At 38.0% G+C, this 12,138-nt stretch overlaps 1 protein-coding gene across 50 annotated transcripts in view; it reads left to right on the plus strand.

Annotated features, from left to right (window-relative positions):
- RBFOX2 (RNA binding fox-1 homolog 2) overlaps positions 1 to 12,138 on the plus strand; it is a 296,488-nt gene that overhangs the window by 217,204 nt on the left and 67,146 nt on the right. For all 50 annotated transcript variants that reach the window (XR_012418785.1, XR_012418786.1, XM_015457254.4 and 47 more), the window contains one exon: positions 5,445 to 5,669. Coding sequence is in view for 48 of the 50 variants with exons in the window: in XM_015457254.4 (XP_015312740.1) it covers positions 5,445 to 5,669 (225 nt within the window). In the remaining 2 variants the exon portion in view is untranslated. The remainder of the gene's footprint in view (positions 1 to 5,444; positions 5,670 to 12,138) is intronic.

The raw sequence follows: 12,138 nt of genomic DNA on the forward strand, positions 1-12,138 counted from the left end.
CTTGTCTTTCTAAGATTGCACAGACTTTAATTATCCTAGAAATATGAAGACAATTATATTTTGGGTCATTTCTGTGTTCTCTTACAATACTGTGCATAGCTTTTAAATAATATTCAGTATAATTCAGTAGGAACAGAAAATATGCTAAAGAATCAGTTACAAAACAGTTTTACCTGCTCTCTCAATTAATTTTCACAACCACCTGTGAAGTAAACAACCTATCTGGTAAGAGGTGTAATTGGGATTTAAACTCAAGTCTGCCTTTCAGGTTCATACTTTCTTTTTTATTACATCCCATGTAAACTAGGGAGAAAGCACATGGTTGGACCTAGAAAAAACAGTGGAAGTCACCTGTCGGTAGGTGATGATTGAACCTGTGAGATTGCTATGGGTAAGGCAATAGACCGTTGAATGGGTTCCTGTTTGATGACTGTGATACTATAGTTGTTTTTCCATAGTCACGGGTTCTGCATCTGTGGATTCAGCTAGCTAGGATTGAAAAATTAGGGTGGGAAATTGGGTGACTGTGTCTGTACTCAACATGTACAGACTTTTTTTCTTTTTAGGAGACAGGGTCTCCCATTGCCTAGGTTGGTCTCAAACTCCTGAGCTCAAGGGATCCTCCTGCCTTGGCCTCCCAAAGCATTGGGATTATAGCTGTGAGCCGCTGTCCCTGGCCAGACTTTTTTTTCTTGACACTTTTTTCTTTTCTTTTCTTTTTTCTTTTTCTTTTCTTTTCTTTTTTGAGACAGGGTCCCACTCTGTTGCCCAGGCTGGAATACAGTGCCGTGATCATAGCTCACCACAGCCTCTGTCTCCCAAGCTCAAGTGATCCTCTTGTCTCAGCCTCCTGAGCAACTGGGACTATAGGCACATGCTACCATGCCCAGCTAATTTTGAAAAAAAATTTTGTAGAGACGGGATCCCACTGTGTTGCCTAGGCTGGTCTCACACTCCTGGGCTCAAGTGATCCCCTCTCCTCAGCCTCCCAAAGAGCTGGGATTACAGGCATGAGCCAGCATGCAGGGCCTTGTCATTATTTTCTCAACACTACAGCATAACAACTATCTAGATAACATTTACATTGTAGTAGGTATTATAAGTAATCGAGAGATGATTTAAAGTATACAAGAGGATGTGTGTAAGTAGGTTACATGCAAATACTATGCCATTTTATATAAAGGACTTGAGTATCCAAGGATTTTGTCATCTGTGGTGGGTGGGGGCTGGGAGGTTCCTGGAACCAATTACCTGCTAATACGAAGGGACAACTGTATATTTGAATTTAGAATGGAAACATTTAGCATGTTTCACATTGTACACCAAAAGGCTGGATATAATGTGTATCGCCTCTGTTACTATCTGTGGTTTAAAAGAGAAAGACATCATTCTCAACTCAGAAATTAATAGTTACATTTGATTTTCACTCACAGCAGGTCAACAACTCTTAAAGCCTGTGTTTGTAAAACAGAAGGAAATTAAGTGCATAAAGCACAAGCATGTAAATGTTCTTTTCTTTCCTAATACTTCACCAGTTCTACCTTCCCATCCCTACGCTCCAGTTTAATATCAACCCAAGATATCAACACTTGTTTCATTCTGTGTTATTCCTTGTTATGCTCTCTAGCCCAACAAAGCAGTTTGCTGTAATGTGCGTGCACGTGACTTTCTATCTCAATCTTCCTCTATTTCATAAATGTTTAAAACTTCATATTTATTATGTACCATGTGGGAGTGTACATTCTACAGGACTGTCTCCACCCATCATAATGAGCCTTTTAATCCAATAGGGGAGTTAAAATACATATTTAGATTTGCTAAATATGAGACTTTAGATTTAAGTGTCTTGTAGGGGATGCAAGCTAAATGTTATAAGAATATAGGAAAGGAAGGAATTACTTTTAACTGGAAACGGAAGAAAGTTTATAGATTGGTAGGTTAGGGAAAAGAGCTATTCTGTCTAACCTTGTAGACTAAAGAGAAAGCTAATAATTTCTTTTCTCAGATGAGATATACTTAAGCAGCTTAGACTCTGCTAATAGAAACAAAGCATTTTTTATGTAAGTGTAGATGTAAATTCATACCTAGAAATACTCATGTGAACTGTTATCTCATAGTTTGCTGAAGGCTGTTGTACTTCTGAGCATAGAACTTTGGAATTTTAGTAGAAATCTGGAAATTTAGAAGCCTGGAAATTTAATAGAAATCTGAAACCATTTAACATTTTTAATAATGTATACTTGGGGAAATATTCAGACATTGCAGAATATATGAGAGAAGATGTTGAATCACTCCTATCCCAATTTCATTCCCTTAGTATATGAACAATTGTTGTTACATTTTTAACAAAAATTTTAAAAGAAATTTCTGTAAGTAACAAAATAATCCACTAAGAATTTCTTCTTGACCTCTTAACGGAGGTTACATTACCCCTCTAGGAAAACAGTACCTCTGTCTGGCTTGCATTTCTATAAAACGCCTAGTGCCTAGGCTACAAGTGGATCACAGGAAATGTTTTTACCTTTCTCCCTGTCTCCCACTGTGAATTGATGTGTTTATTCAGTTGACTGAGTCAGCCCTGTTGAGAATACCCCTGTGGGAGAATTCATACTGTGTACTTGTGTGCCGGAGTCTCATTCCCAGCAGACTGAGGTGGAGAATGGAGGCTGGAGTAAAACGAGGAGGCTGAGAGGAGCAGTGTCAGAGCAAGAGAAAGTCCCCTTGGACTTGTTAATCCTAACTTGAAAATGGTGTCTTTTAGCCTTTACCAGTTATTTAGTAGAACTTTTTTGTGGATTCCTGTAAGATTATATTTATGCCTGATGTGGGCATAAGACCTTTGGTGCTCTTACTGTGTTTCATTCACCAATCCACCTGAATTCCAATTCACTTCTTTTTCATATCTGTCTTCAGGCCAGTAGATCCAGCGAGGGCTTCTGAAGCAGTATGTTTCATATGGCTAGACAGATACAGAGAGATAGAGCATTGAATAATTTGAAGAAGGGAGATAACTATTTTGTATCTCTCTTCAGATGCCCGGAATAGCTATAAAGACATCATAAAAACTATCCTAACCTAGAAATAATGAAAAGAAGTTATATAGTGATGGGTGACAAAGATAGACTTTTTCCAAAAAAATTTAAAGTTTTCATAGCATATTTTCTAAGAACTAAAGAGAGGGATTTTGTTTTCTATTTTTTGAGATGGAGTCTCACTCACTTTGTCGCCTGGGCTAGAGTGCAGTGGTAGTGATGTCAGTTCACTCCTCTTCCTGAGTTCAAGCGATTCTCCTGCCTCAGCGTCTCAGGTATCTGGGATTAAAGGCATTTGGCACCATCCTTGGCTAATTTTTATGTTTTTAATAGAGATGGAGTTTCACCATGTTGGCCAGGCTGGTATTGAACTCCTGACCTCAAGTGATCCGCCCGCCTCAGCCTCACAAGGTGCTGGGATTACAGACATGAGCCACCGCACCCAGCCTTTTTTTTTTTTTTTTTTTTTTTTCCTTTTCTTAAGAGACAGGATCTTTCTGTTGCCCAAGCTAGAATGGTGCAATCATGGCTCACTGCAGCCTCCAGCTCCTGGGCTCAAGCAATCCTCCTTTCTCAGCCTTACAAGAAGTTGGGACTACAGGCACATACCACCATGCCCAGCTAATTTTTTAAAGTTTAGAAATGGTGTCTCTCCGTGTTGGCCAGGCTGATCTTGAACTCCTAGCCACAGGCAGTCCTCCCATCTTAGCCTCCCAAAGTGCTGGGTTTACAGGGCACGAACCATTATGTCCAATAGCAGGAAAATTTTTATGTAAAGCAATTTTTTAATTTTATTTTTAATTTCTGTTACAGAATCTTCATTCCTGCCTTTACTAGTTTGCAAGGGCTGCCATAACAAAATATTACATAACAATATAGAAATGTATTTTCTCACCATTCGGGGGGCTAGAAGTGCAAGATCAGAGTGTCAGCTAGGTTAGTTTCTTCTGATGTCTTTTTCATTAGTTAGCCTGTAGATGGTCATGGTCTCTCTGTGTCTTCATGTGGGCCTCCCTCTGTATGTGTCTGTATCCACATTCCCTTTTCTTATAAGGACACCACTGCATTTGGATTAAGGCCCATCCTCATGACATCACTTTAACTTAATTACCTTTTTAAAGACCCTATCTTTAAAAACAGTGACATTTTGAGGTACTGCGGGTTAGAACTTCAACATATGGGTTGGGGAGGAGCACAACTCAGCCTATGACTCTGCCCCTTCCCACTGATAACTGTAATCAGTTCCTCACTTTTTATCTAGACTGTGGCAGTCCCCCATCCCCAATTCTCTTTTTTCTTTCACCACTATTATGTAAAGCAATTTTTGTTACCAAGTAGAAATGATTCTTGGACATTGGAGACAGCTGAATTTTGAAGTTGTTTAACTTAAATGGAAGAGAGTTATGAATTTTTGTTTCAAGGTAGGTCACTACCATTCTCTTAAGGGTAACACAGTAATTCAGTGTTTCAGAACATTGGCTTCCCCTTATTGATGATATATTTTTTGTCATTCTCTTTAATATTAAAAACAATACATTTGTGTAGGTTTTATTACAAAAGTAATATATGCTTGTTATTAGGAGCACAAGGAAACTTTTGGGGGTTTTGGATATATGTGTTGACTATCTTGATTGTGGTGATGATTTCATGAGAATATAAGTACATTTTTCAAAACTTACCAAATTGTATACTATAAATAAATAGGTGCTGCTTATCATATGACAGTTATATCACAATAAAACTGCTTAATTTCTTTGCTGATTTGATGACTAAAAACTTGGACTTACTTTGATATTAATGTGAATTTTCATGACAGTTGGTGAGGTTGAGCATTTTTATTAGTTGTTTGTATTTCATTTTCAATGAATTGTTCAGATAGACACTTTGCCTCTTTTTCTCTTGGGATGTGTGTGTGTTTGCGTGTACATGTGTGTCTGTCTTGTCAACTTGGTTAACCCACTCTGGGACTAGTGATAATAACCCAGCATCTCTCTTACCTTTTGCTAATATTTTCTCCTAGTTGATTTTTCTTTTTTGTTTTTTGTATTTTTTAGGGACAGGATCTCTCTCTGTTGCAGAGGCTGTAGTGGCTTGTGGTCCAAAGTGGGCTCTCCACCTACTTTTAATTTAAAGGAAAGATTTTTGACCCTTTGGCATCTAGTCCACTTTAATATGGTTGTGGGCCTGCCTAGTAACCACACATCAACAAAAGTGAAGGGGTGTGTGTGTGTGTCTCAGTCCACATACATACATCTATGTGTGTATATATAATAATATTTTCCCCAATCCTGGGTCATTCCATTTTACCTATGCAGTGAGAGAATATTCAGAGAATTCCATATATTCACTTTAAAAATAGTTACGTAACAAGGATTCAGAGTCACTTTTTCTTTTTCTCGTTGTTTGTTTTAGGGTAACCAGGAGCCAACAACAACTCCTGACGCAATGGTTCAGCCTTTTACTACCATCCCATTTCCACCACCTCCGCAGAATGGAATTCCCACAGAGTATGGGGTGCCACACACTCAAGACTATGCCGGCCAGACCGGTGAGCATAACCTGACACTCTACGGAAGTACGCAAGCCCACGGGGAGCAGAGCAGCAACTCACCCAGCACACAAAATGGATCTCTTACGGTATGTGAACCATGAGGTGAAAAATAGAAGAATGCGTGGCAATCTTATCGAAATTGTCACCTTGATTATACAACTGGAAAACTCTCGGAATTAATTTAGCATTTACATATGTTCTCATGTACACCTTCTCTCAGCAGCGTTGTACACATTGTCCTCCCTCCTCCTAGAAATACTTAGTCTTTTGGCTTTTCCAGCTCTACCAATTTTCCTGCCGAGCATTGGGTGTTCTGCCCCTGCCTCCTTCTCTGTTCAATTTTTAAATGGTGCAGTACTCCATGTGTAGGTCCTGGAACCCCTTTTCTTCTTATTATACATCCTTTCTCTATATAATTATACTACCAAACTCAGTTGCTCAAGCAAAACCTAGAAATATTCTTTCTTTCTTTCTTTTTCTTTCTTTCTTTTCTTTCTTTCTTTCTTTCTTTCTTTCTTTCTTTCTTTCTTTCTTTCTTTCTTTCTTTCTTTCTTTCTTTCTTTTCTTTCTTTCTTTCTTTCTTTCTCTTTCCTTCCTTCCTTCCTTCCTTCCTTCCTTCTTTCTTTTCTTCCTTTCTTTCCTTTCTTTCTTCTGCACATCTAATTGATTAGCAAGTCTTGATAACCATAACTCTAACTACTTCATCCTCTTCTCCACATCTTATTGCTCTTCCACCAGATTACTTGTGTTTGAATCTCAATATGGCCCCTACTAAACTGTGTGCCCTTGGACCAGTTATTTAATCTCTCTCTGCTGTTGGTTCACTCTAAAATGAAGATAATCATACCTACCTGAAGAGGCTGTTAGGAAATTTAAAAGGATTTATCATCATCACCACTCTAGTCCAAACCTCATCACTGATTTCCGATATTACTGTTGCCTAACTTATCTATCCTCCACATAGGACTAAGGTGGTTTTGTTTTTTTTAACGCAAATTTTGCCGATTTCCTACTTAACTCTTAATAGTTCCGTAATGCATTAGAATATAATCTGAACTTTGTACTTGGTTTCTAGTCTCTAGCCCAGCTTACCTCTTTGACCTCACCTCTTACTACTAACTTGCTAAAGTAAAGGAAATGTCATAAATTAATAATAGGTATGTATCTCATACATATCAACATATGGGAAATTGTATTGTCTCTTGCTTTGTTGCCAGGCTGGAGTGCAGTGGCATGAACATAGCTAGCTCACTGCAACCTCAGTCTCCTGGGCTCAAGTGATCCTCCTTCTTCAGCCTCTCATGTAGCTGGGACTACAAGCACACACCACCACGCCCAGCTCATTTTTTACTTTTTTGTAGAGACAGGGTCTCCTTTTGTTGCCCAAGCTTATTTTGAATTCCTGTCATGCAATCCTCCTGCCATGGTCTCCCAAAGTGCTGGGATTACGAGGCATGAGCCACCACACCCAGCCTTGTGTGGTGTATTTCTAAAGACAGAAATGTTCTATAATCTGCATAGAAAGACCTAGCTCTGTTGTTAGATTTCTTTTTCTCTTTCCTATATCTGGTTATCAAAAGGAGAGCTTTATTCAGCCTTTAAGCCACTTGCTAAGGATGGATTTAACCCATAAATGCTTTCAATTTTCTTTCATTAGGTATTGAACCACCAAGAAATTCCTACTTTCAATGTTTATTAGTTGGTATAAGCACATAATTTTATACTTCAGAAGTAATTGGCTACAATAGATAATTTATTTGAAGAGTCTAGGCATGATAGGTAACAAACGAGACTTTCAGTAGCATTTGTTCTAGAATCATAAATATACAGGCTCATGTATTGACTACATTTCCAAATAATTTTTTAATGATCATGAACTCACAGACCTATCAGAATAACTGTTTCAATTAAAGAAGCGAAAAAGAAAAAATAAAATATATATGAGGCTTTTCCAAGGTATTTTAATCACTAAATCAATTTCTATACTAATTATCAGGGTTTTTAATTTTTTTTCATTTTTATTCTCTGTTTCTTGTTAGTTTGGATAATATGTGTCTTTTTAGTAATTTGCTTCATATAAACTGTCAATTTTGTTGGTATAAAGTTATTCATAATTTCATATAATCCTTTTAATTTGTATAGGGTCTGTGGCGATATCCCTGTTGACATTCTTGATTTGGCAATTTATGTCTTCTCTCTTTTTTTATTGGTCAGTCTAGCTAAGGTTTATTAATTTTGTAGATTTTTCCAGGAAACCAACTTTTTGTTTCATTGATTTTTGTTGTTTTTCTATTTTTTTCAATTATTTTCCACTCTGTTATTATTTCTTTCTTCTTGCTTTGAGTTTGATTTGGTCTTTATTTTGCCAGCCTCTTGAGTTGGAAGGTTAGGCGATTGATGTTAGATTTTCTTCCTTTTTGTGTTTAAAACTGTAAACACAGCAAGTTTCCCTTTAGCTGCATACCATAAAACATGATCTATTTTGTTTTTGTTTTTATTTCATTCAAGACATTTTAAATTTTTTTCCTGTGGTTTCTTCTTTGCTTCTGGGTTGCATAGGAGTATGTTGTTTCCAAATATTTGGGGTTTTCCCAAATGTCTTTCTTTTATTGATTTATAATTTAATTTCTTTGGAGCGTCATATGATTTCAATTTTTTTATTTATTGAGACTTGTTTTATGGAAACGATTTGTCTGATATTAATGTAACCACTTCAGCCTTCTTATAGTTACTGTTTACATGTTTTTTTTCTGTCATTTTGTTTCAACTGCTTTGTATCTGAAATGTATCTCTTATTTAAAAAAAAAAAGGAGGGGGAGGGGGCAGGCAGGGTGGCTCACGCCTGTAATCCCAGCACTTTGGGAGGCCAAGGCGGGCGGATCATGAGGTCGGGAGTTCGAGACCAGCCTGGCCAACATGGTGAAACCCCGTCTCTACTAAAAATAGAAAAATTAGCTGGGCATGGTGACGTGCGTGTGTAATCCCAGCTACTCGGGAGGCTGAGGCAGGAGACTCGCTTGAACCCAAGAGGCAGAGGTTGGAGTGAACCGAGATTGCACCACGGCACTCCAGCTCGGGCGACAGAGTGAGACTCCATCCCCCACTCCCAAAAAGCATACAAGTAGATCTTGCTTCTTGCTTCTTGCTTCTTCATCCGGTCTGAAAATTTCTATCTTTTTATTGGAGCATTTAGTCAATTTGCATCTTAATGTAATTATTAATGTAGGTAGATTTATGTCTGTCATTTTACTGTCTCATGCCTTTTATTGTTCCTTTTTTCCTTCTTGACTGATTCCTGTTACATAATTGTTGTACCTTTTACATCCCTTTGTGATATTTTTTCATTAGTTATTTTTTGTTTGTGCTGGTGTTTCTTGTATTTTCTTAGTGCCTTCTCAAGGAATTACATCTTTGACTTATCACAACTTATTACTAATGGTTATGTGTGTGTGCACATGCATGTGTGTCTTATTCTGGTTAAATATAGCAGCCTAGGTCTAATGTAGCTTCATTCCCCACACTCTTTTGTGCTATTGTCATACATATTATGCCTGTATAATTTAGATATATAACAATACACTATTATAATTATTACTTTAAACAATCTTACCTTTTTTTTTAAGATCTCTTTTTTTAGAGCAGTTTTAGGTTCACAGTAAACTGAGAAGATAGTAGAGACTTACCCCATATACCTTCTGCTCCCCCACATGCATGGCCTCCCCCACTAACATTTCATACCAGAGTGGTGCACCTGTTACCACTGATGAACCTGGATTGATATATCTTTATCACCTAAAGTCCATTAGAGTTTACTCTTAGTGGTGTACATTCTGTGGGTTTGGATCCATGTATAACATATAGCTAGCATTATAGCATCATAAAAAGTAATTTCACTGCCCTAAAAATCCTCTGTACTCTACTTGTTTATCCCTCTCTCCTCCCCACAACCCAACCCCTGGCAACCACTGATCATTTAACTATCTCCATAGTTTTGCCTTTTTCAGGATTTCATGTAGTTGTAATCCCACGGTATGTAGCTTTTTTCTGATTGGCTTCTTTCACTTAGTAATGTGCGTTTAAGTTTCCTCTGTGTCTTTTCATGTCCTGACAGTTTATTTCTTTTTCAGCACTGAATAATATCCCATTGGTCTGTATGTACCACAGTTTGTTTATCCGTTGACCGGCTTAAGGGCATTTGGTTGCTTCCAGATTTTGGCAATTATGAGTAAAGCTACTGTAAACATTCATATGCAGGGTTTTTTGTGAACTTAGTTTTGAACTTCTTTGGGTAAATACCAAGGGCCATGATTGCTGGATCATATGCTAAGAGTATGTTTCGTTTTATAAGAAACCACCAAACTACCTTCCAGAGTGGCTCTACCATTTTGCATTTCCACCAGCAACGAATGAGAGTTCCTGCTGCTCCACATCCTCGCCAACATTTGGTGTCTGGATTTTGGCCATTCTAATAGATATGCAGTTGTATCTCATTGTTTTAGTTTGCATTTCCCTGATGACATATGACATGGAACATTCTTTCATGTGGTTATTTGCTATCTTTATATCTTATTTGGTGAGGTATCTGGTAAGGTCTTTGTCCTATTTTTTAATCAGGTTGTTTGTTTTCTTATTGTTACGTTTTAGAATTCTTTGTATATTTTGGATAACAGTCTGATATTGGGTAAGTCTTTTCCAAGTATTTTCTCCCAGTCTGTGGCTTTTTTCAGTTTCTTGACGGGATTCATTTTATGTTTTTTTGACCATTTTCAGTGATCTTTGTGTCTTCCTATAGGTCCAAGTTATTATCCAGTGTCATTTCCTTTCAGTCCAAAGGACTTCTTTTAGTATTTTTTTTAGAGTAGGCCTGCTGGAAACAAATACTGTTTTTGTTTATATGGGAATGTTGTTTTTTTGTGTTTTCAGTTTTGAATGATAGTTTTGTTAGCTATGGAATTCTTGGTTGACAGTTTCTTCCTCCACCCCCCAGCCCTTTAAATATGTCATCCCATGAACCACTCCCATGGGAGTCAGCTGATTCTGATGAGAAGTCAGCTGTTAATCCTGGTGTTGGTCCCCCTGTAGGTGATGAGTTGTTCTTGTCTTACTGATTTCAAGATTTTCTGTTTGTCTTTGGCTTTGAGCAGTTTCTCTATGATGTGTCTAGGAGTAGATCTCTTTGTGGTTATCATACTTGGGTTCTCTTGAGATTTTGGAATACATATTCATCAAATTTGGGATTTTTTTCACCATAATTTCTTCAAAATTCTTTTTCCTTTCTTCTCTCTTCCTGAGCCTCTCATTACACATAATTTTTTTTCCCCCCGAGATGAAGTCTTGCTCTGTCGCCCAGGCTGGAGTGCAGTGGTGTGATCTCGGCTCACTGCAACCTCTGCCTCCCAGGTTCAAGCAATTCTCCTGCCTCAGCCTCCCAAGTAGCTGGGATTATGGGCCTGCACCACCAAGCCCAGCTCAGTTTTGTATTTTTAGTAGAGATGGAGTTTCACCATGTTGGCCATACTGGTCTCCAACTCCCGACCTCATTATCTGCCTGCCTTGGCCTCCCAAAGTGCTGGGATTACAGGCATGAGCCCCTGCGCCCAGCCAACACATAAATTGAAATACTTGGTGTTCTCCCATAGGGTTTTTTGTTTCTTAAAAAAATTCAATCCGAACCTAAACAGAATCGGAAGTTCTATTCATTTTTCTTGGATCTTTTTTCCTTCTGTTCTTTAGATTGGATAATTTCTGGTGATCTCTTTTTCAGTTCACTCCTTCTTTGTTCTGCCATTCCAAATCTGCTGTTGAGCCCATCTAGTGATTTTAAAATTTCAGTTATTATACTTTTCAATTCTAGAATTTCCATTTATATTTTTCTACTGAGATTTCTTCTCATAATATTTTTGTTTATTTTTATTGTTATTTTTTGAGATAGGATCTCACTTTGTCATCCAGGCTGGAGTGCAGAGGTGCAATCACAGCTCACTGCAGCCTTGACCTCCTGGGTGCAAGTAATCCTCCTGCCTCAGCCTCCTGAGTAGCTGGCACTACAGGCACATGCAACCAACCCCAGCTAACTTTTGTGTTTTTTGTAGAGACAGGGTCTCACTATGTTGCCCAGGCTGATCTTGAACTCCTGGGCTCAAGCAGTTCTCTTGCCTCAGCCTCCCAGCATTCTGGGAATACAGGTGTGAGATACAATGTCCAGCCTTAATTTTAAAAATATATTTGTATTTACTGCTTTAAAGTTGTCTGCTAAATCCAACATCTGGGCAACTAGAAACAAGTCTGTTTCTAGTTACTGTTTGTTTTCTTGAATCTGGGTCACTTTTCTGTTTCTTTGCGTGTCTTGTAATTTTTTAATGAGAATTGGACATTTTAGTAATGTACTGTAGTGACTGTGAGGTGTTACTTATTTTTCTGAGATGGGCATATGTGTGTGTTTGTGTTTGTGTGTGTGTGTGTTTTAAGTAATTTGCCCATACTTAAACTATGGAATTTGTCTCCCACACAGTGTGTGGCCACTAATGTTTCTTCTTAGTGATTTTCATTTGTTAC

The sequence above is a fragment of the Macaca fascicularis genome, chromosome 10, assembly GCF_037993035.2.
Source record: "Macaca fascicularis isolate 582-1 chromosome 10, T2T-MFA8v1.1".
Lineage (NCBI taxonomy): Eukaryota > Metazoa > Chordata > Mammalia > Primates > Cercopithecidae > Macaca > Macaca fascicularis.